This window comes from Calidris pugnax, unplaced genomic scaffold, assembly GCF_001431845.1.
Source record: "Calidris pugnax isolate Ruff unplaced genomic scaffold, ASM143184v1 scaffold28, whole genome shotgun sequence".
In the NCBI taxonomy this organism is placed as follows: Eukaryota; Metazoa; Chordata; class Aves; order Charadriiformes; family Scolopacidae; genus Calidris; species Calidris pugnax.
The window spans coordinates 245,222-269,653 of NW_015090842.1; the positions used below are offsets into that span (position 1 = coordinate 245,222).

The window sequence follows — 24,432 nt, forward strand, 5'->3', positions numbered from 1 at the left end:
CCGGTGACGGCGGGGAGGGGGAGCGGAGTCCTGTCCGCTCCCTGCGGAAACCGGCGCTTTGCCCTTGGCTTCGGAACCGCCGCTGTAACCCCGCGTAGCGCTTGGAAAAATGAAATGAAAACCGCAAAGTTTGGCCGTGGCGGGTGCCGGCCCCGGCGCTGTGGCCGCCGCGGGCGCTGCTCGGGGACTCCCGGGCCCGTCCCTCCCCTCGGCGGCGGCGGGGGTCAGGCGGCCTCCCCCCGCTCCCTGCCGCCGTCCCTCTCCGCCCCCCGCAGGTGTGAAGTTGTGGTAGCGCCGTGAGCGCGTCGCCCGTGCCCTCTGTCACCCCTCCGTCGGGGGATGGTTTGTTGGGGGGAAGCGTGGACGCCCGGAGTGGAGCGGGGGAGCGAAGGGCCCCCCGTGTTTGCCGTGGGGCTCACGGGGAGCCGTTAAGCCCCGGGGCTGGGCGCTGCGGAGGGTCTGGCGGGGCGGCGCTGGCGGGGGCACCGTGTCCGGGGCGGCCGTGCCGGCCCGCTCAGCCCCCCCTCGCCCGTCCCGGAGCCTCCGGTGGCTCCTCCGGCTGCCACGGGCTAAAGCCACGGCCGGCCGCTCCCGGAGCGGATTAGAGTTCGTTTTTAACAGTCCCAAGCGGCAGTTAGCGTGCCTTACATAAATGATCAGAAATGGGTATCTGTGGCCAGACTGCTCGTGCTATTTTTGTGAAAGGTTTTTTTTTTTTTTTTTTTTTTTTCTTGCCTAGGAAAATGTAGGAAGTTAAAGTTTCAGAGCTGCTCTGGTTACTTCAAATGTATCTATTTTAATTAACGGAAGTGCTGTGTAAAAAGCTATCTAAACTACAAAACGGTTTGAACATCCGTTCCAGCTAGTACAACTTTTTTTATTTTTTACGGAGACTTGGGGGGCTGTGGGAGATGTGCACAGTGGGAGGACAGCCTCTGCTGCGCTGTTTATTTAAAGTTAGAGAAAGAAACAAGTTTCCGCCATATCTCTAAATTTCTTGGTGTGGGTTTTTTTTTGTGTGGCCCGGTCAGACCTTTGTTAAAGCTTTTGTTACTTAACAGAAGCGGCACAGTTATTATTAAAATGACTAGTAAGATAATAAAAGATGATGTAAACTCCAGAGTTTAAGTGAGAACACTTTTTGTGTGCAGCTGTGGACAGTGCTAGGTTGAAAGTTTAGTAGATCTCTGCTTTGTGCGGCTCCCAGAATTTCACTGTCTGGCTCTTCTTTTCAGCTGGAATGCTTTATTCCTATTCCTTGCACCACTGACAGTAATGGAAGCTGAGAAATGTGTGAGGTGGGAAGCTTCAGTGTAGGGTGTTCTGCTTCAGTGAGCCCACCACAACTCAGTGCTGCTGCTTTAACTAGTCTTGTATTTTACTTCCTGCTTGTCTGTCCTTTCCTTTCCTACTTATTGTCTTGCTTCTTGCCATTCTTTTCTTTCACTTTTTGTTCCCCCGTGGGCTGTGTGTGGTGTTTGGTGCCCGTGTTGTTGCACCACCACTGACCTGGTCTGTGAAGAGATGCCCCAAAGGCTGGAACTGCTTTGGGGCAACTGCCCTTTCCCCAGGCCTTTTTGTGTCTCGCGCTTGAGAAGTTCTGGGGGACATAGGAAGTTATCACGTAGGAAGTAATTAAAACGGCAAAGCCGGTGTCTCTCCTTCTGGCTGTGGGAAAAGCCTGGTAGCTGTCATTTGGTTCGGAGGTGCCAAGATGTAAATTTCCCTTTTGATCCAAATAACCGCTTTCCCAGTTGAAAACCTCGCCCTGAGAATTATTTAGCAATCCAAACGAGTGGCACAGTGAGTTTCCTACGTGGAGTTCAAGCCAACTGAACTGCTCCTGTTTTTTCTGGCTTTCCCATAGCTCTGCCCAACAGTTAAGAAAAGGAGCATCTAGAAAACTTTCTTAATATACCCCTCTTCTCTCACCTATTTTTATTTTGACAAGATTTTGTTTTGACAAGAGGCAAGAAAACCATCAGGGAAGGGCTGTTCTTTCTTTTGGGCCTGTGAGCTCCAGAAAGCGCTGGTCCACAGCGCTCTCGTGGTTTGGTTTGTCAGTCTCAAGTGAGACCCAGAGGGAGGAAAACCGATACTGGGAACTGTGCTTATCAGTCGCTGGGGAAAGTACCTGATATAAAACTTTGATTTTATTTTGAAGAACCCTTCTTGACTAAGTGTGAAAGGGTTTGAAAATGAGAGCAAAGAGCTCGCAGCAGCAGGCAGTGGATGCTCTGCATTTGCAGAGGTAAAAGAGCGTTTTCGGGGGTTGTTCTCGTAGGCATCTGCCAGCCCTGGGGTGCGGGGCTGCCCATGGCTCTGTCCTGGTAGTGCCCAGGGCTGTCTGCTCAGCCGTCCTCAGGAGAGCTGCCTGGCTCTGAGTGGGCCCATCCCACGCTGTCGCACTCCGTGTCTGTGCTGCTTATTTCCAGCTGAAGGGTGCAGGGGCCCCTCATCAGCCCTGCGAGGGACCCTCTGCCTGCCACCTCGTGCTCCGTACGGCCATCGGGAAGCCTCGGGTAGGAAACAGAGAAGAAAGATTGTAGAACGGTAGCGCAGAGCCAACGTGTCCGTACAGAGCATCCTGACAGCCCTGTGAGCGGTGGTGGTAGCAGTCATGCAGAGCACATTCTTGTACTTTCTTTGGAGCAAATCAAAACATTTTAATTTTGGTGGAATTAAATTCATGAATTAATCACTGGTTAATTTCTTCTCAGTCTTTGTGACTTCATTGCTATGGTTACAGGAGTAGCAGTACTCAGGGAGGGCCGTGTCGCTGTTGGGGCCGTGGTGCGGCTCTGTCACAGGCCGAGGGGCTGCCCAAGCCGGGACGGTCACATCGCTCCGGGGGACGTCACCGACCCCTTGGGGCGAGCTCGCGTGGGGAAACAGGAAATAATTACACAGCACGTTGTTATTACAATATAACAAATGTTACTGAGCATTAATTATGTAATAAAATCAGTGCTGTTAAGGTCCTTTGAACATAGTGCTAATGCTTATTAACACAAGTCTGCTGCTCAGGCCCGTTTCCTCCCAGTCCCTACGCTGCCCCTCAGTGACCCCCGTCCCCAGCGCGTCGCTGGGGGCTTGTTGGGGCTGCACAGGAGGACCCCGACATGGTGGTCCCTCCTAGGGATCTGTGACCTGGGGCCCGGAGCATCCCGTCCAATTCCCCAGAGTCATGGTCTCCCTTTAGCTGTGGCTTCAGGAGGAGAAGGTCCCAATGGTGGCTGCCCGGGCACAGGTCGGGGAAGGCCTGCTGCAGTTTGGTGGCAGTTCAGGTCTGCCGCCGACTGAAAACAGTGACTGGCTCCCACGGAAAGGTGAGGGACCAATTTTAGCCGTTCTGTTCCTACCCCTTTAGTGGTGGGTGCTTTTTTCCTCTTGTGCCGGTTTGGGTTGTGCCCAAAGGTGGTCGGGGCAGTGGTGGTGGTTTGGTGGGGTGTTTGGACGCTCTCGCGGTCAACAGGGCCCAGGCTGGTACAGTCTGCTCTGAGACATAAATAGTGTTAATTGCCAGCAGCTTCCCAAGTGACTGTTGGGAACAATGATGGTTTCTCTTCCTCTCTTCTCCTATTGTTCTTTTTTTAATGATGTTTTTTATTAAATGCTTGCCAACAGATTGACTATAAAAAGATTTAGGACTTAACACATGCAAATAAAGTGAGTGCTGGGGCTGGGATGTTGTAAATTAAGTTTTGGTAACCTTTTAAACCTTTCTAATTCTTTTTAGCATTTGTCATTTTATTAATAGGCTGTCTTTGCACATTATAGAACGCTGCTAAATTGAGAGCAGTTAGTGCAAAGTGCTGCAGTCGTTAGGGAGGTGCCTTACAGGGAATATGGGGAAACTAGTGTGGAACTGGACGTGAACGCTGACCTCGGGAGCAGCAGTGACACAGGAGAAACTGTTTTGGCAGTAACTACTCATACCAGACCCTTCTAACAGCACCTACTGTGAGAGACTTCTCTGTAGAAAGTGAAGGGTGTTTGGAAACTACTTTGTCAGTCAGAGGCATGTTGTGAGCACCGCCTCGTCCTGTTGGGATTTTACCTGTGGGCCTCTCTGGAAACTCCGCTGCCTTTGATGGGTCCAGGTAATTGTGTTTGCTTTAGCAGTTTATTTTCAAGGTGACATTTACCTGAGAGGAACAAACTTTGCTTTATTCAGAGTAGACTTATTTAAACATAATAATCTCATTAGTTATTTTCCAGCATTTAAGCAGGTGAAGTGACTAGCTGTGATGATGAATCTTTTAGTGTCATTGTTCTTCTGTCTGCCCCAATTAAAAAAACCAGCCACAGAAGACCAACTTAGAATAGATTGGCAACTGTTTCTTCTGGTAGCATATTTGACAGATACTAAACTGACATCGTGTGTTGGCTTTTTTTATAGCTGCAGGGAAGGATGATAGTTGATTCATGACTCTCCTGTCTCGATCAGCAAATTCTTGCTGGAAGACACGGTGCATTTATGTTAACCCCTGGGAACAGTGACCTATGGGCTGCCACCCTCTGCCCCTGCCACCTGCCTGAACGTTGTTTTTCTGTCTTTATACAGTGAATCTCTTCCTGACCGGGAAAATAGAGAGTGCTGTTACCTCACTAGGTAAGACGGACTTTTCTTATTTGTATTTACTGTTCTTTTGAGTTGTTACTGTTTCTTCCCCACACCAACAGAACTCCTAACAAAACAGCATGGCCTTTGTTTGAGAGAGAGTAACAATGATGTTTTAGAGAGTTAAGCACTTCTACATCTTCCTGGGGTTACGGATCCAGGAAAATTTTCGCAGGAAAAACGGTGAGCTTTGGGCTAAGGTCATGGTATGTGCTGATGTGTTTGGGGAAAACTCTATGCTTAGGAACTCTGCCTGGGAACATCGTGCCAGGGACAGTGGGTTAGGACAGTGTGGTCATAAGGCAAGTGACCCTGCCAGGAATCGTCTTGCAGGAGATGTTCCTTAGAAGCCCTGATAAAAGTTGGGAGGAATTCTTGCTGTCCTAAACATGTCCCAATAGGCAGCGTGTTACAGAGGTGATCTCTATGGTAGGGTAGAGTGCGGTTTCTTTTCAGAAAGCAAGTAATAGCAGAAGTGATGAGTTCTGGAGAAGGCAGGTCGAGCCACTGTCACCATCTCAGCTGTATTTGTACAATGACAAGCTGCTGCTGCCAAGGATCAGCCCTCCCTGAGCCCCTGTCCCCAGGCTCCCAGCGAGACCCATCAGCCCGTTGATGTGGGGAGGGTGAGCTCAGGTTCTGCCAGAAGGCCAATCGCATCCTGGGCTGCATCAAAAGATGCATTGCTAGCAGGTCCAGAGAGGTGATTCTTCTGCTTTACTCTGCTCTGGTGAGACCTCACCTGGAATACTGTGTACAGGTCTGGAGCCCTCAATATAGGAATGACATGGACCTGATAGAGCAGGTTTTTTTTTTTTAATCTATAAAAGATTCATTATTGTCTGTCTTCAGAATTTATCTTTTTTTAAAAGCACCATCTCAGTAAGATTTTTGGTGGGTTGGTTTGCCAATCCAGGGTCAGGTATTTTCTTACATTTCTTCAGTAATCCTAAATGTGGAAAATGTATGCCATTTGGGGCTTTTAGTAAATTGGGATTTTACTTTTCCTTCTGGGTTTGTGCAGAAAGGCTGCAGCAAGAGAGTTATAGAACAGTTCTGAAAAAATGTTGTCACTGCTCTTCTTGTATGTTGTCGCTGATGATAAGGCCTTCACAACCCAGGACTGTACCTTTCTATTTAGAGACTTCCCTTTCCTTTAGATGTTTTGGCAGTTTGAAAAGGCTTTTGTTTGTGTTCCTGGAGGAATCACACTGTCATGCCGAAGCCCAGCCGGATGACACAATACTAACGCATGTGTGGGAGCCTGCAAACTTCACGGCCGGGAGCAGTGGAGGGAAGTGGGGCCCCTTTATTGACACTGAAACCCCAACAGTGCCAAATAGTGCCTTTGCGTGGTTTTGCTGTTTTGTTGCCAGCACCGGAGGCTTTGTTCAGTACTGTTTTTTCCATCAAAATTGAAGTAGGTGAAAGAAGAGTTGCTGGAAGTGGTGCTCGGGTGCTTTGCTCATCAGCCACGCGGCGATTGGGAGGGAGGGAGCAGAGACTGGTTCCGGAGATCTGCTGGTACATTGCAAATCCCATAGTAATAAGCATCGATGGGAAATGAAAGGCAGCAGAAGCACAAGGCAATTAAGTGAGGGCTGGGTAAACTCCATCGCAGTTTTGGGGGGTGGGTGAGTGTGCGTCCCCAGTTTGCTTCAACAGGCTTAGGGGACTGTGGGCACATCCTTAAAATAGCATAACTATGTTTTGGCAATATGAATTCAGATTAGTGGTCCCTTGAAATCAGGAGTCTTTGTAAGAGCAAAGCAGTTGTCCTTTTAATTTTGAGCAGGGCAAGTGTGGAATGCTTGTTGTGTGTCGGAGGGGTGAAGCCATGGGAAAGTGTGGAGCAGCAATGACTGTTGCCAGATGAGCTGCCCAAAATGGCGTATAGTGTCAGTGCAGCCCTTACCTTGCTTATGTCCTTAGATTTTCACAGCTACAGTTCTTCTATTAAAATGGAAAATCTTTTTTTTTGGTCTGTTCTTCTTCCCATGTCCCACGTTCGGAGCAGATGTGTGGTGTTAATAAGAAAAAGAATTTCTTGCTGAGAACCTGAGCTGTCATGTTACATCAGATCCACTGCTTGCAAATTAGGAAATGGTACATTATTGCAAAAGAAAAAAGGCGAGTGGTGTTACTTCAAAAAAGCGGGGTTACTTCAAATAACTGTTGCTCAGGATCTTTGTAAATTCTTCCTAAAACAAGTATTTGGGGGAATAATAGCCCTGCTGAACTGCAATGATGAACACGCGGGTGGAAGCGCTCCTGCGGAGTCACCAGCCTGTCCATGGGGCTTCCTCAGAACCCAGGCTACAATAAGCTTTGTGTAATTATGATTCTCTTCTCTCTTCTAATGCACGTACTATGAATAAGGGATACTAACCCAGAGCAGTATTTGGTACAAGGGGAAGAGAAATACTTGCAGAGCAGTTGCTGGAAGCCTCTGGATTGTGCTGTCTGGTGTGTTTGCTCTGTCTGCCTCGTGCATTGTGTTTCCTTCCCATTGAGAAGTGTTAGTCGCCTGGCAGTTAGGAAATGCAGTCTTCCCAGCTCCTTTTGTGTGGGTGCTAGCTCCAGGTCCTCTTAGGCTGCTGTGATACGCTGATGCAGTGACAAGTGTGTGGAGGAGCACATTTATAGACCTAAGCAAACCGAGAGCTGGAGTTGAAAAGTCCATTTACTTACTACCTTACATTTACTTCTATAATTGCATCTGCATCTCAGCATTTTGCCAGCATCTAGCATGGAACTTCTCTGGTTTTAGAAATGTGATAACAAAAATGTTCTTGTTTTTTGTAACTGTTTTACTGCCAAATATTTATTTGGAAAATAGATGTTTTCATGTGTTTATGTATTTTGTATGCTTTTGTGGCCTTTGAAGCTAGTAGGAATTATATGCATGTGTTTCATTGGAATGCTCTGCCTGGAGAGTAAAATTAATGCCTTTTTATATGTTTTGCCTCAGGTAAGTTACTCACCTCATGATTTCTGTATTCCTGTGGCTCTTACTTGAAAAGTGCTTACTGTGAGCAGGCAGGATAGTGCTGGGCACAGATTTCCTGGTGGGAGTAGGCTGCTGCCTGGCCCTGTCCCCGGCCCTGTCCCCAGCCCTGTGCCCAGCACGGTGGCACCATCTCCCCATCCCTGCGGTGCAGCTACATCCCATACCGACACCGAGCTGAATACAATGTGTTTGTGTGGCTGAATTTCAAGCAATACTGTAAAATCTGTGATTTATAACACAGTATACTTGGATGTGTGTGCATATGAGGAAACTTGAGGTATAGGCAACCTTTTTCTTGCTTGCCACCTTTTTAATATACAAGAAAGTAAGCTTCTGTCAGAAATTGGAATATTCAGCTGCAATCCACAAGTCATGCTCTAGACACTCATTTGTTTTAAAAATAGTTTTAAAAATATTTTTGGAGAATGTTCAGAGTAGCTATTGCATTACAGAGAATTTCCCCTCTTGTAGTCTGCCGAGAGTACATTTTCCCATCAGAACAGCTTTCCCACTTGTCCTTGGAACATTTCACTTTCATTTTTGAATTGCTTAATTACAAATTATAAGTATTTGATGTAGCCTTAATTGCCCTGCTGTTTTCCATAGGAAGAACTGAAAGTGCTTTGAAAATACTGAACTTTATTTATCCCTATTTGCTCCTTTCCCTGCCTGGAAAATCTCTACCATCTATGGGAGTTCAGAAGGAATTCAGAGTATGCAGTAATGTTGAGTGAAAACATTTGACATCGCAGTCCCGTCTCCTTTTTTCTTTTTTGTCGGGGTAACCATTACAAACTCTTTGGGTCTGTCGTATGGTTAGGAGAATAGACAACGTGTCCAGGAAAAGGTTACAACAAAACCAGCTTCTAGATATTTTCAGTGAATATGGATCTGCTCTGAGAAGCTGATAAGAAGGATTTCTGTATCGCATCCTCTTGGCAGATCCATGGAGTAATATTGATTGTAGCCTTTGGTAGATTCATGCAAGGTTATTGATCGATCCTGCATTGAAATGCAGGTTACACTTACCTACACTTAGAGCGGGTGTTTTAATTAAAAACCGGGCCGGGAAGAAAGCAGTAAGGATAAAGCTGTTGACTCTCGTTTGTCTGCAATCCCCAGAAATTGCTGAAAGCTCTTGTCACTAATGTGAATTGTTGATTAGGAAAGCATTAACAATCGTATTTTTCCCCCCTTATTAACAGCCGCTTGCAGTGGAGAACTGGAGCAGCACACGGAGAGACGGGGAGTCATCTACAGTCCCTCTTGGCCGCTGAACTACCCCCCGGCTGTGAACTGCAGCTGGTACATTCAAGGAGACCGTGGAGACATGATAACAATCAGGTATGGTTCCACCTTCCCTGGAGATACAGGGTGGCTTTGCTGGAATGGAAGACACTGTGATTTCCCCCTGGGCAGAGCCATGGGAGGCTGTTTGTGGGCGCTGAGTGTGGCGCAGGGAGGCTGGGGGTGACCGGCTGACCACCCCTCCTTTTACTCAGGTTCCACTGCCCCTTCTTTCTGTGGGCTGCTCCTGACGCCCGTTATTATATATGCAAGTCGCTTCTAGTCTTGTATTTATCTTCATAATACCTGTGTGAGATTTCATCCACCTCTGGCAGGTGAAGTGGTGGGGAGCAGTGGTATATCTACTTGTGTTAAATACTCCCTTTCTCTTCATTGCTTATAAATAGGAATAGGTGAAGGCTGTAAAACCTGGAACAGCCTCATGGGATATGTACAATTTTCAGAGCAAAAATGGCTTTTTCTGTAAGGTCTTGAAATGGTGCTATGTTTTATTGACAGTTGAAGGTAATCATTGCTTATTGTCACTTGTTAACCAAAAGACACATGCTTTTCTGCTTAATATTTATTTCCAACAGAATTAAATAATAGCTAGCATTTTTGGCACAATTTCAGCTCATTCTATAAAAATATGACTCAGGCTATAATATATTACAAATGGTTTGTTCAAAATGTTTAGGCTATAATATCAGCATACTGTGAATGTGCTTAATTTCTCTGGGCTAATCGTCGTGTCCTTAAACTAAGAATTTCTTATTTAAAAAAAGAAAAAAAAAATCTGGGAAAGGGTTTTTTTGTTTGGTTTTTAGTACTGTTGTATTTGACACCATCTGCTCATTCTTTGCTCAGCTGCTTAAAAGGACTGCAAACCTCTTCAACTGCAGATGCTCAGCAATTAAAAACAAATCTGCCACAGATGGAATAATAGGAGGGCTCCACCATCCGTGGTTCAAAATAGGAACTACTCATCAGAAGTGAGGAAGCAGGTACCTGCCAGCATTTGAGATCCATAAATAGAAACACGCTTTTAAACCCCATTAAATTGTATTGGACTGGGGGAATTTGTTTCAAAGCAGAGATTGTGGAAGCTGTGAGGCAGCATACGAATGAGAGGCAGGAGCTGGCTCTGGAGAACAGCGCTGCAGCTTGTGCCACGGGAACCTCTCGCAGCTCCCAGTTAGAATTAGGGTTCTCTTCTGCAGGTGTGGGTGCAGCAGAGGGTGAGGAAATAAAGGGGAGTCAGATGAGGGAACTGGTGGTGTGTGTATGCAGTTTAGATGTGTGCACAATATGATTTGAAAGATTTGTTCCCGATGGGTTGTTCTGTGTCTCTGGGCACACGCAGCTGCGTCCTGCCCTCCCCTGCCCCAGCAGACAGGAGCTGTGCTACCTCCTGGGGAGCTCTGCCTCGGCTCTGGCTGTCCGTGTGCTGGGGATGACTCACTCCCCTCTATGAAATGCAAAGTGTTACAGCATCTGAGGGTCTCTTTAAAAGGTTGCAGCCCTCGTAATGCCAAGGACGTAAAAGAAACAGCTGACTTGCCTCAGCTGGCGTGGTATAGGCGAGCTGGGAAAGAGGGTTCAAATACAAACATTTTTCCTCTTAACAGCTGGGTATGCTTCGTGCCCTGACAGTGAGCTGGTAGGGGCATGGAAGAGTAGCTTTTTAAATTTTCCTGAGAAAATCAAACACAGTTGTTGTGATAACATCTGGATTTTGAAAGGTTTAAAAAAAACCCACCCCACCTCCTTTGTGTTGTGTCATGCTGAATGCATTTCCTTTGATCTTGAATTCTCATTGACAGTAACAGAGCGATGTTGTGTGAGTATCATGTTTGAGATACAGCAGGAGTCATTAAGGGATGCGATTGCAATTGAAAGTAGTTTTGATTTCTGAACATTTGCAGTCAGTGGTCATTTTTTATAAACCTGTTATTCAGCAGCTTTCACCAGCACGGTGCCCAGGTCTCCGTGTGGGTGGAAGATGCTGGCTTCTGTGGGCATGTCCTTCTGAAGCTTTCTCTTCATATCTGCCTTTCATGTGTGTGTATTGATTTTCTTCATATCCTCACATTTCCATGCTTATTGTTTTGCTTTATAGTTTACTTTTTAGAAATCCTTGGGGGAGACTTCACAAGAACAGGAAATACATGTTCTTTGTGCTTCCACCTCGCTGTTAATTATGCACGTTTCAATACTGTCTTCCAAGTGTGAGTCTGGTGGGATGGTGCTGCTGAGACCTGGGAACGACTGTTTTCCAGGACTATGTTTTGTCATTTTAGATTTGGGTAATCAGTCTGTTAGTTGTTGTTTTGGAAACTACTTGATTTTTTCCTCCCGTTTTCCTCTATTTTTATGCCTGTTTTCACAGAAGACTACATAGAAATCCTGTAAGATGAGATAAAGATGTCATATAGAGCAACTGCCTTTGTTCCATCCTTTACAGGCTTTATATGTCTATTTTTCTTCATACTCGAGAAAAAGGTCTAAATTGGTTTTGTTTAGCAGTTGCTGTTACCTGGTGTTTGTAATTAATCTGATGTGGGCATAGCATAAATGAATTGCATTTTATTGTAGGAATTTATGGGACCGAGGGTGAAATGTTCTCCGTGTTCAGAATTCAAGCTAAGAGTATTGAGAAGTTATCTACTTAGTGACCCACTCCAGCTGTCTCTTACTAATTGGGGGGGACAGGATTGCCTTCATTGGCTTTCACTTCAGTGATGCACATCATTGGCTTTGAAAAAAGAAATTTCTGGATACCATCTGAGTTTCAATTTCTGAGTAAAACTGAGAGGCCTGTTCAGGTAAAGACTTGCTGTTCTGTAATTGTGTGAAGAATTAAAGGGACTGCTTCATGCTCTGTTCACTAAACTTGAAGTGTTTCAGAACTTGACATTAACTGGAAAAAAAAAAAATTGCAGTATCCCTTATGTCATTGAGTTGCATGTGCTCAGCGTTGGAACAGGCCAGCCCCAGCCTCTCTTGCTGAAGGTTTCACAGTGAGCTGGTGCCTGGGAGTGCCATAGAGCTTTCCTGACTCCCAGGTCCTCCTGCTTCAGTGGTTAAGCAGGAGTTTTTAATGAGCCAATTAAGTCATCAGTTGTTCACAGTCTGCACTTGCTGTGAGAGGTTGGCAAATAGAAGTAACTTTTCTTGCTTAATTGGCTGGTCTGTTTTATTTTGGGACTGTGCTCTACTGATCTCTACCCATAATATTTAGTCTCCAATTTTTTAATGAGGGTAGAGGGCCAAATTGGACTTTTTTTAAAAAAAAAAAAATTTACTAATTACTTTCATTCAGGTTTTACATCTGCTGGGCCTCCAACAGTTTAGCCCCTTTTTGTTCACATCCCGTCCTTGCCCTTTTCCAGTTACTGAGAACACTTTTTTTTTTTTTTTTTTTCTATAGGAAAGCTCCTTTTCTAAGAGTTACAGATGTGATCTGTACCAAAGGCAGCATATATCACTGAAACTGAGACAGAATGAGATTTTTGTAACAGCCCTGCAAAGTTAGTTTCCTATTTCCCATCAACAGCCAAGGGATGAGGGGACTTAATATCATGGGACCACGAGCAGCTTGTCTGCATGAAAATACAGGTTTTAAAAACAGTAGAAGGTAATAACTTTATTTGGCCCTTTTATCCCATTTGTGATTAGTGGAAGGTTAACAAGGAGTGCAGGGAGAGAAATCATTTTTTTTTTTTTTTTTTTTGCTTTAATCTGTAGTTGCTCGTGCTTAAAATACTAAGAGGGTTGTAGGGAATTCCCTACATTATTTATAGAAGTATTTTTTTTTTCTATCTGCTGCTGCTCCTTTCAGTGCAGATGGCAAAAAGCTTAGCTCTGCTAAGCATTAGTTTTGCAGATAGCATGGGGTTTTTTTCATATTTATAGAGCATTAATGGGAATTTATGATAATCTGGTTTCATGAGGTTCTTTCCAGCAATTTAAAAACTTAAAATACTTGTCAGTTAATGGGAAGATAAACATTGTAGGCTAATGTTGCTTCATTTGAGTAAATCGGGCAAGATCTGATCACTATGCCCATTCCTGTAATTTTCTGTAAGCTTCTGGAGTCCTGCTCTATGTTGAAGGTAAGCTTTATCCAGTTTTACCTATTTTTGCAGAATTCTGTAAAAACAGATTTAGCACTGCATTTGTAAGTTCATGTTGAGTTGTTCTGATCTCAGAGTCTGAATGCTTCCAGTGTTTAATAGACTATTCTTGTACTTTTGTATAAAATCAGAGGATTTATAAAAGAAATTAGCTGTGGTAGAGACCTTCCAAAAGCAGGATAACCGGTCTCGGTGCTTTCAAATAGCATCTTTCAGAAGAAATAAAACCTGAAAAATTTGGTCCAGACCAGATTTGAGAATGGACCCTTCTTTTGCTTTTCCTCCCAAACCCTCTGCTTCCCTGCCCAAGGTGTTTGAAAACCCGGTGTTTCTGGCTGGTGCTGCCTGAGGTAGGGCTGAGATCCCCCTTGGCGCTTGCCGCTCCGCTGCGGCTGCATTCCCTTCTTTATTTGAATCACAGAAAATGATGTGGGGTTTGGATACAGAGTTCCTGAGACCTCCCTCAAGAACTGTAACTACAGACTTCATTCAGGACTTTTCCAAGGACTGGGAGGTGTTTGTACAGTCCTACAAGCAGCAGGAGCACCAGGCTTTGTCCCATTTATTTCCACTGTGTACCATCACCCGTTCGGCCACTGCACTAAACCTTTTGACAGAAAAATTTGCATTCTGGTTTGAGAAAGTTCAACTGAATAAGTGAATGTCCCTGTGCTCTATTTTGCGGGTAGCAGGATTAAATTATTCTTCAGAAGGCTGTAGGAGCAGCAGCACTAGATCTAATTACAGATGATGAAAGAAGTGAAGTAGCAGAGGTTGCAGGCAGTATCCAGGACTCCTAGGTAAATAAATCAGAGGGCTGTTTAATGTCAGGTTAGTGGGGCAGAAACTTCTGACACAAAACCTTGTTGTTGAAAATTCAGCATAAAGCGAATCCCAATTCCACTTATTTACATGTGCACATGTATGTATATGTGTTGTTTCATACTTCATTACAAAGGAGGGGTTTTTGTGGTGAGGTTGGTGGTTGGCTCTTTCAAATACACCATGCTTTTGGTCTTGAGCAAAATCACCATGAATTTAAATAGGGCAAAATTTGCTTCCAGTGGAGACAATATAACTTAAAAGGATGCTGGAGTGGAGTGACAATGCCTTAGTCAAAACCAAATTTGTTCAAAATGTGTTGATTAGTTTGCATGAGGTAGAACATAATTGCTTTGGCTTTGCTTTCACCCTTATAAGAAGAAACTTTATAACTGTAATGGTATCTATTATATGTAAAGCTTTACATCAGAATAAGAACATCTGTATTTCAGAAAAATTATGTTTATTCAATGTTGTTTGAAACTCCTAGGCACCTGTGATTAAGATGCTTATTGTTTGAGCAACCTGGTCTGGTGGGAGGTGTCCCTGCTCAGGGCAGGGGGTAGCATTGGGTGAGCTTTAAGGTCCCTTCCAACCCAAACCGTTCTGTGATATGTTTCTAAATTAATCTGTCTTCTGTATAATTTATTCTGGAATTTTACTTTTGCTCATATCTGTGTTTTAGGAAGCAGTTTTATTTAAGGACTCTTGAGTAAAAGAGGAATCATCCTTTCAGCTTTCAGAGCTACTTGGCATGCTGTTTATGCCTGTGAGATGGGTGCTTTTCCAAATTGGGGGAATTTGAGTGCTCTGTTTATATGCACTCAAGATACTGTAGGTGTTTCATTATCTGTGGATGTGATCTCTTTATGTCAGCACTGCTTGGTGCAGAATGTCAGCTGCTACAGTCTGGTTTCTCTGTGTTTGGCTTTGTTCCGGATACACGTCCTCTTTGTAACTTCTGTTTTCTTTTGTTGCTAACAGTTTTAAGAACTTCGATTTGGAAGACTCTCAGAAGTGTGCAGTAGACTGGTTGATGATTGGCCCCTCTTCCAAGAGGGAGGAGTACAAAGTGTGTGGATCTTCCATACCTCCGTCTTTCATCTCTGCAAGGGACCACGTTTGGATATTTTTTCACTCAGATGCATCAAGCTCAGGACAGGCTCAGGGATTTCGCCTTTCTTATATTAGAGGTAAAACCTTACAGTTTTGTTGGCTTCACTTATACTCTCTCTGGCAAAACTTGAAGACTAGTATTTTTTGTTGACGGGAGTCTTGGGCCAGCCTGGATGGCTGCAAGGTGTTAGCACGATAACACTGATGGTATTTCCACTTGGCCTGTTAACAGGATTCCTGAAGTGTGCTGTCCTGACTGACTGACTTGTGACATGCAGGGCTGTAGATGTTAAAAAGTGACATCAGATAATTCCGAAAGTTTTGATACTGACTTTTCTCTCCCTGCCCTCTTTCACAGGAAAGATAGGTCAGGCTGTGTGCCAGTCAGATGAATTCCGTTGTGCAAATGGAAAGTGTATTCCCAGTACTTGGAAGTGTAATTCCATGGATGAGTGTGGTGATAACTCGGACGAGAGAAACTGCACTGTCCCTCCCACAGAGCCCCCGTCCAGCATCTGTCCCTCAGGAATGTTCCAGTGCAGCGCAGCCCACTCCACCAAGTGCTTGATGAATGAGCTGAGGTGTAATTCAGTGAAGGACTGCAGCGACGGTTCGGATGAAGATAATTGTCCTGATCTTTCCTGTGGCAAAAGGCTGGGTAATTTTTATGGATCTTTTGCTTCCCCAGACTTATTCCGTGCTGATCACAGCAGGTCAGACCTCCGTTGCACGTGGTACGTGGACACACAAGATAATCGACATGTTCTGTTGCAGCTGGATTTGCAGTTAGGCTACAACGACTACGTGAAGGTGTATGATGGCATCGGAGAGAGAGGTGATAAACTAATGCAAACATTTTCATACCACAACAACAGGCATTCGGTGAGCGTGGAGTCGTCAAAAGGCCAGCTCACTGTCTCGTACCACGCTCGCTCCAAGAGCACTGGCCATGGGTTCAATGCCACCTACCAGGTGAAAGGCTATTGCCTGCCTTGGGAGCACCCCTGTGGAAGTGATGAGGAGTGTTTCACGGATAAGCAGCACTGTGATGGCTGGTGGCACTGCCCAAATGGCAAGGACGAGGAGAACTGTCCCGCCTGCCAGAAGAACGAATACCCATGTGAAGGAAACAGTGGGCTTTGTTACTCAATACTTGACCGCTGTAATAACCAAAAGAACTGCCCAGATGGCTCAGATGAAAAAAACTGCTTTACTTGCCAGCCAGGAAACTTCCATTGTGGTACAAATCTGTGCATCTTTGAGACGTGGCGCTGCGATGGCCAAGAAGACTGCCAGGATGGAAGTGATGAGCATAACTGTCTGGTGATCGTTCCCAGGAAGGTCATCACCGCTGCCCTCATTGGGAGCCTGGTGTGTGGCCTGCTGTTGGTAATAGCACTGGGCTGTGCGTTTAAATTGTATTCTCTGAGGACCAGGGAATACAGGTAAGCATCTTGTTTTATGACTCTTTAATAGCTGGGGTATGTTTTTTTTCCTTTTTTGTTTAAAGGAAAAAAAAAATCGAATTGTTAACCAGATAATTCGCGAAATTCTGTGAAATCAATCCAAGGAATTGATGACAATTAAATAGCAGCCACTGCATTAGGTTTAGAGAGGAGTTGTTAAGATTTTCGAAAGTAGCGAGGGGAACATCAGCTCTTCTGTGATCTATGAGAAATAATCATTTATTGTGCAGCCTGGCAGAACCTGTATCTACCTTAAAACTGTTTGGAGCAATTTCCTGTCCCTGCTGCTCCCCTTGCCCCCGCCACAAACTGATTGCTGAACTGTTCCAGCTGAATCTGGCCTGAAATGGCCCCTGACCCTCCCCAGATACTCCAGTTCTCAGCTGTGCAGCATTGGGCCCCTTCTGGGCAGGAGCTGTTTCCTCTGCTGTGCCCCTTCCCCGCTCCCGTGTGCCGTGTTGTACAGAGAGCCTGTGTGTTCCTGTGCCTCCTGCCCTCTGGAGCAAGCCATGAGGGACTGTGTGACATGAGGCTCTGTGCCGGGCCCACCGGGCCGTGTTTGCAGCACAGTGTGCTTCACCCTCCCTCCTGCCCAAATCTGCCCTGGGAAGGGGCTGCCGTGCCTTGTTGGGATCCCCAATGCCTTGGTTCTCTGCAGCTGCAAGCTGCCCTGTTTTGGGATTGTTTCCAGTTCTTAACGTTGTCTTTTCCAGAAATAACCTTTGGGCCCTTGCTGAACAAGTCCCTGCGATTACTGGCCTACACTGGATGATGGATAAAACTTCTGTTGCCGCAGAGCCCTATCTGGGACTGCACCTGAGAGTTTGCTGATCGGGTTGACTGATACCCGTGCCCTGTACTCTCATTCCTTTTGTTTATTTTAGCATCCTGATGAGGTTTTCACAGAGCCTAATTGAAGGTTTGCATTTTTGCTGCACGTGAAGCCCTGTGCACTGCTCTTATACCCGAGTGTGAGGAAGGCAGGACAAACTGCCTGTTACTTCTCTTCCACGTCTTCCCTCTGGTTGTTTGCAGAGCGTTTGAGACCCAGATGACACGGCTGGAGGCAGAGTTTGTGCGCCGGGAAGCACCACCCTCCTACGGGCAGCTGATTGCACAAGGACTCATCCCCCCCGTTGAGGACTTCCCTGTCTACAACGCCTCACAAGTACAGAGACACCAGAGCCAGTGAACCCACCAGCCAAATGGCTATAAATTAGATAGAATCAGTCGGAGCTGTATTCTTTTCAGTAGCTGTGCTAATTATATGAGAGTCCTATAAAAATGCATATGTTTTGCTTGGAGCTGAAGAACCAGTTAAGCATCTTGGAGCTGTGGGTAGTGTTGAACATGTTAAGTGTGTTTGCTGGGGAATAGTAGTGAGATAAGCACACTCTGGTTTGCTGTGCATCAAGATAGTGTGAACAGAGACAGAGAGAAAGGTCAGAAAGTAAATAGAAAGAAGGCTTTTCAACCCGAAACTGTAACATGCCTGAAGCGATAAGAAAATAAGGTCTCTAGCAGCAGTTTTGGGAAATTCTGGTATTATCTTTCATTTACAGATACATTACACTGAGAAGCAATTAAGTCATTCTTCTCTTTCATTGCCGAGTTCTCAAAAATCTCCTGTGCCCTGTTGAAGGTGTCCAACTGTGATACAGCTCCTAGTGTGATAAAGCTCTTGCAGTTTGTTACTCGAGTGAGGAGTAGTTTGCTTTGGCCTTTCTTCTCTGCTGTTGTCATTGGCTTTTGAGGGTCCCCTGCTATTGCTGGTGGTGGAGGACTGGGCGGTCAGCAGTCTGGTTCTTCAGTGGTGATCTGATCACCCGAGTGGAGCATCTTCCTGGGTGGACAAGGAGAGCTTAAGCTCATAAAGACTAAGGGAGAGTCTCTGGGTACAGGCAGAGCTGTCTTTGGTGTTCTGTAACAGTTCACTAGAAAATACGCATTTACCAAGGAAGTGCAGGGATCAAGTCTGAGAGCTCTGGTAAGGTGGAGATATCAGTGGAAAGAACAGGGCTTAGGAGAAGTCTTTTGAGTACGTGTGAAACCAGGGTTTGTTATGTCTGTGTTACAGGCCTCTGTGCTGCAGAACATCCGAACAGCCATGAGGAGGCAGATGAGACGACACTCGTCACGACGGAGCTCATCTCGGCGGCGCTTGGGCAGGCTCTGGAACAGACTCTTCCACAGACCTCGGGTGAGGGGACAGATCCCGCTCCTGACACCTGCCCGCACTTCACAGACCACCCTGGGCGATGGAATCATCAACCGTGCCGATGGGCCTGCTCGGAGTCCTCCACCTTCTCCTGAAGGACCTAGTTTAGAGGCAAATGCCCATGGCCTAGCCAGGGCCCTACAAGAAGCTGGGTGCCACAGCTCGCAGCCAGAGACTGAAATCACAGAGCCATCGCCTTCAAATGTCTTACCCCATACTTGCACAGCAGCACATGCAGAGCCTGAGGCTGGACGCGCTGACAAGCCTTCGGGTGCTGAGACCTCTGGCAGTGAGCTTACCCAGCCCAGTAAAGTGGATTCAGGAAAGACTTTCAGAGATCCTTTGTCTGAAAGTGTGACAGAAACAATCCATGGAGGGTCAGCGCCCAGGAGGACTGTCCCTGAGGACAGTAGTTTAAGTAGAAGTCATCCGCTGAGTGAAGAGCCATGTAGGTTACCCTTAAAAAAGTGGGAGTCTGCTTATTCAGATGGCCCAATGAATGTTCATATCCCAGTGGATGGACAGAACCGATGTTGCCCTAACTCCTACCGGGAGGAGCCTCTGGGCATTCATGCAGCTTGTTGCCATTCTGTGGAAGTGCCAATGGTAGAGTCCTCTACTCCCCTCTCTGAAATCAATACTAGTGATGATGAATCTTTACTTGTTTGCTAATAAAAATTTTTGGTTTGGCCCTGTAAGTTTTGTAACGTCATTGCTGACATGCCAGTGCACTTTGGAGACGGGTGGTGTGTCTATGCCCTCGGCTCCGTCTCAGAACCAGCAAGTGCTGATCCCCAGGGAGGCAGAACCAGACTCACTGGGACAAGGCTTTGCCTTCGTTGCTATTCCTGAAGCTCCAGTGGGGCAGAAGTAGGTCAGTGGGGGACGTTGGGGGCCGGGAGAGCACGAGTGTGTCGCTGCGGCTTGGAGGTATCTCCATCCTCTGGTGTTCCTTCTGTGCGTTTATTCACGCTGCATTCAGGGAATTACCCTTCCTTTGCTTTTCAAGTGGTCTTACTGAAACTAGAGAGAGCTCTGTTGGAACCTGGAGCAGGCACCACTCCTAACTATGACTACTAAACTAGAAATAACATTGTTGTCTTTTTAGACATCATGATTTAATTAAAATGTAATATTTTTAATTACAAATACTTAAAAGGAAATAAAATCTTTTGTAGCATCCTCTTTATAGAAATTGCTCACTTCCTTTGCTCCCTTTAGAAACGGCCATGCATACTTTGCAGTGTCCACTAAAACCAAAGTTTCTGTGCAGAATGCTCAGAATGAGAGGAGGTCTCTGAGCTGCCACAGCTTTGTGACAGGAGGTGAGCGGAGCACATCCAGCCCCCGCTGCTGCAGTATTTCCTTTTTCTGTTGTCATATGTTACATTCCTTTCATAGTGAGGTTCTGAAGGTTGAAGAATTCTTTGCCTTCTCCCCACCTTCTTTTTCCCCTTGTCCCTTCTGTTTCCAGGGACTTTTATGACTGTGCCACTTTGGGTGTGCCCTGAAGGATGCTGAGGCTTCACAGCTCCTGTTGCTGCAGGAGGAAGTGCTGAGCACTTGGTAATGGTCAGGCTCAGACTTCTATTTTATTTTGAAATAAAATCTGCTTCACAAGCTTGCTTGTAAATCTGCTACCTAGGTGCAGATGTATATATCAGGTTTTTTTTTTATTTTTAGAGGATGCTATTTTGTTTTATTTTTCTTTCAAAAACTGAAATAGGTCATTTTCAAAGCCAACGCTGTGTGCATTGCACAACACTTAAATGTAAACTGGTGCCTTTTTGTGTAATTAAAAGGAAGTTATTTAGCTGGAAGAAGGGTGACATTGCTTAGCAGGAGTGACACTGCCCTGTGATACCTTGGCCCTGTCGCGGTGTTGGCCGGGCTCCCCCGTGCCCTAAGGAGCTCAGCTTCAGCTCCCACAGGACGCAGGGACAAACTGAAATGCTTTATATAGAGATTAACAAGGAGATTGGTGATGCTGCTCTGTAAATGGCCGAGTGCTCTGAAACCTTTTTATTGCTGTAGGAATTCAAGTTGCCCAAAGTTATGAACTGACCTGGTCACGCTGAGATGGAGATGGGCTCTGCTGCCCACCGGACCCCCCGGCTGTCCTCTTGCAGTGAGTGGCTGAGTTTACATCAGAGTCTCAAAGATGGTTTTCCTGTAAGTGGGCTATATTTTGCCCTAGATCTTTTATTAGGACTCCCTTTGGGAGTGCCTGAAAAAGAACAAGGAATAGGACTTTCACTTCACCAAAATGTAACGTGGAGGAATTAAATTGATTTTTTTCCTTTTTTTTTTTAATCCTCTTCAGTTGTAAATTGGTTTCATTCTGTGCACTCCAGAGACAGAAGATTCAAACTCCTTTAGGGCATTAATAGCAGGAAGGGCCTGTGGCAAAATGCGTAACAAGAAAGAGTTGTAGTTACATAAAATAAATATTGCTCAGTCATTTTTTCCAAGTGCTTCTGGGATCAGAATTCATTTAATCAAAGGAAATGTAGTTTTGACGGATCTTGCTTTCATGGCATTTGAAAACATTTTAGGTACATTCCACCTTTAGAAGGCCACATACTGTAGTCATTGCACTGCCAGGGTTGTTCGTATCAAAGGCTACAGGCTTTGATGTCTTTTTGGTCTGGTTTTTTTTTGTTTAGGTTTTTTTTTTTGTCTAAAGGTAATTTTAAGTACATTGAATTGTATATGTAATGTAGTTAATTATAATTGGGAGAAAGATTATATTTCAAGGTTAGTATTGTGCAGATGTGAAGGACCTTAGAAATAAGTATGTATTTAATTGTTACAGAAATGTATTTCTGTAATAAAATAATGTTGGTCATACTATGCCTTAAACTATCAAAGCTCTTTAAGTTGAAATATGTATTCAGAATCCTGCTATGCTTTAGGAACAACCCTGAACAGCTAACACTGTATTTTATTTTAAGATGTGTAACTTCACATTTCTTACATATATCGTACTTATTTTGTGCACTGATCCATTTGGTAACTTAGTGGAAATTTCATTGAGAAGGCTTTATTTTTGGAAACTTAAAAAAACCAACAGGTTAATGAAAATTTGATGCTTGAAGTATACAGAAATGTTCCCAGCCCTCACTACTGGAATTTGTAGCCTTGCATCAATGAGAGACACAAGCCTGGGGCTCCTTGTAAGCACCTCTTAATCTGCCAGACAGTATTCTCCCCCAGCTCATTCCTTGGAGGAGAGAGTCACAAATCTATGGTTAATTTTGGGGAAGAAACCCCAGAGCATTGCAGGGTCTGGTGCTTTGGCCCTTCCTCTCCCCAGCGTCGGGTGCCGCATCAGCCATCTCGAGGACACCCACCTCCTCTTTGGGTATGCTGCTGCCCTGTAGGCACAACTTCCTCAAACTAAAGAAAAAAAAAAAGAAAAAATGTGGGAAACTGGGACTGTGCCAGACGTGAAAACAAAGATCTCATTATTACGTTTCTTTGCTCAGTGGAAAATATCACACTTCAGTCACTAAATAGCCTAAAGTTAATCAGCTAATAACCTTGGTAAAATTTTTGTTATTTTAATAATGCTTTTCTGCACTCTTTTAAGATTTTTGTAGACAGAAGGAAACACAGTATTTAAGGTGGCTTTTATTGTTTGTTTTTTTGGGTTGTTTTAAAAATACAAAACTCCCCAGTCCAAGCAGAGAACCCTCCCTAAAACTCTCTCTGCCTAGAGAAGAATAGCGACAGTGGTTTGAGGAGAACGGGAACACAGAGGCAGCACTAAGGGATCAGTGACCCCCCCACTGTTTTCTCTTACTGCTGTTAACACATGGGGAATATTGCTGTTTGAAACTCTGGCACCTTCCAGCTTGTGTATGACTGTAACATCCTGCAAATGTACTTGTTTTCTTTTTCTGTTCTCTGCTTTTTAAAAAATTTTATTTCCATGTTGTATCTATTCATTTAGAGGTAACATTTTACCACGACGTTTGTACCGGTGTGTGGTTCAGGTGTGCCATCATGGTTGCTGGTGTCTCCTGGTTCCTGGACAATGATACTAAGCAAATAAGATGCTGGGCATCATCGTACTTTGCTCTCGCTTTGGATCTACTAATTTTTAATAAAATTTCACGTGCCCAGAGACTGTGGGTTTCTGACTGTCACTCAAACACCGACGATCGAGGGTGTCTAAACTGTACATCCACAGCTTTTGTTTGACTCTGACCCTGCGTGTGCTGACCTGTAGCTCAGTATGTGACATGAATATGAAGGGTGAGGTTAGGTTTGGTTTTTGGTTTGTGTAGTTTTGGTTTGGTTTTTTTTGTTGGTAGCTGAAACTGTGGAGGTGCATCACTTCTTTAGGTAGTGCTAAGATTTCACAGGTACTAGCAATTCACATTGCATACGACTGCCTTTACAATGCACATATGCATATACCCTAAATAACAAAAAAAAGCCCTGAAGTGTACAGGTGATTAAAAAGCAAACCCCAATAATTTCTGAAGTAGAGCCTGTTGTCCCCATGGTCAAAGGCAGCGCCACTTGAGCTGATGCTTCCCCTTCCCATAAGAGGTTCCACTCAAATATGAGGAGAAACTTCTTCACAGTAAGGGTGACAGAGCCCTGGAACAGGCTGCCCGGGGAGGGTGTGGAGTCCCCTTCCTTGGAGATTTTCAAGACCCACCTGGATGCTCCTGAGTAACATGCTCTGACAAGCTCTAGGCGATCCTGCTTCAGCAGGGGAGTTGGACTAGATGATCTCTATGGTCCCTTCCAACTCTAAAATTCAGTGAAATTCAGTGAAATTTACATGTGTGCGTAAGTACACACAAAACCACTCCTTTTTCTTTAGGTAAATATGTATTTTAATCTCTTATGATTAACAGCTTTATACAGAGAGAATAGCATAAGTTGTGTTTCTTTTTAGTGCCTGCCATCTGACAGTTTGGTGAGAGATGGATAGATATTTAAAAATAAAAAAAAAAATCCTTTGAATAATACATTGTGTTAGAAAGATATGTTCCTTGAGCTTGCTCCTTATTTTGAGTTTATTCTTAAATCTTTGTAGAGCATGTGGTACTTGACACACTAAGAGATTAATGAATCCTTAATTTTTGTACCAGGGCCTGTAACACACAGAAAGATACTTTTAAAATGAAATTCCCATATCTGTTACCAAGGCTACTGAACCTGGTAGTTTCTGTTTTCAAAAGTTGCGAAAAAATAGAAGCGATTCACAATATTGCTCGGAGCTGTTCTTGCATTTTGCATTTGAATTCTGTGATTTTCAAAAGGTTCTTTGGTGTGAAAGTGGCCATATTGCTGCAGCAGCAAGCCTCTATATATTAATTAAATATGTGAACTAGATTTTTTTTTCCTAGTGTTTGCAACAAATAAAATATGCAAAACACCTTCTAAAGAGCATCTGATGTGAGAACGATTTAGGCTTGTTACTTGGCTGAGCACAGCTGAAATGGGGAGTTTGCCTCTGAAGCAGAGTGACATCAGCTGATGCTGGTAAAAAGGAGAAATGCTGGGCTTTGTTCTCCTCTTTCTCTCCAGTTCCCACCGCTGACCCGCTGCAAACCCCTCCACACCTCCGTCCTCCCCCGTTGGTACCTGCATCCTGCTGGGTTCCCATGCAACGAGCTCTGGCCCCAGCCAGGATAAGGAAACCCAGCTCTGCCTTTGCAAAAATGCTTCAAAATTGAGATACTTGAGATTTGTATCACTACTTCTGTGTGTTTCTTTCTGTGTCACCAGAC

The 24,432-nt window shown here is 44.9% G+C and overlaps 1 protein-coding gene across 1 annotated transcript; it reads left to right on the plus strand.

The window, feature by feature from the left end:
* Positions 1–725: 725 nt before the first annotated feature.
* Positions 726–22,808, plus strand: LRP3 (LDL receptor related protein 3). Its single transcript, XM_014942282.1, has 7 exons — positions 726–4,103; positions 4,568–4,615; positions 8,840–8,978; positions 14,864–15,072; positions 15,354–16,440; positions 17,497–17,629; positions 18,539–22,808. The coding sequence occupies exons 1-7, from the start codon at positions 4,094–4,096 to the stop codon at positions 19,349–19,351; spliced, it is 2,439 nt and encodes an 812-aa protein (XP_014797768.1). The 5' UTR covers positions 726–4,093; the 3' UTR covers positions 19,352–22,808.
* The last annotated feature ends 1,624 nt before the right edge of the window (positions 22,809–24,432 follow it).

Bases quoted from the DNA above. Each gene is read 5' to 3' on its own strand.
- LRP3 (XM_014942282.1), top strand. The intron at 8,979-14,863 runs GTATGGTTCCAC...TGTTGCTAACAG, and splicing joins GGAGACATGATAACAATCAG to TTTTAAGAACTTCGATTTGG. The intron at 15,073-15,353 runs GTAAAACCTTAC...CCTCTTTCACAG, and splicing joins TCGCCTTTCTTATATTAGAG to GAAAGATAGGTCAGGCTGTG.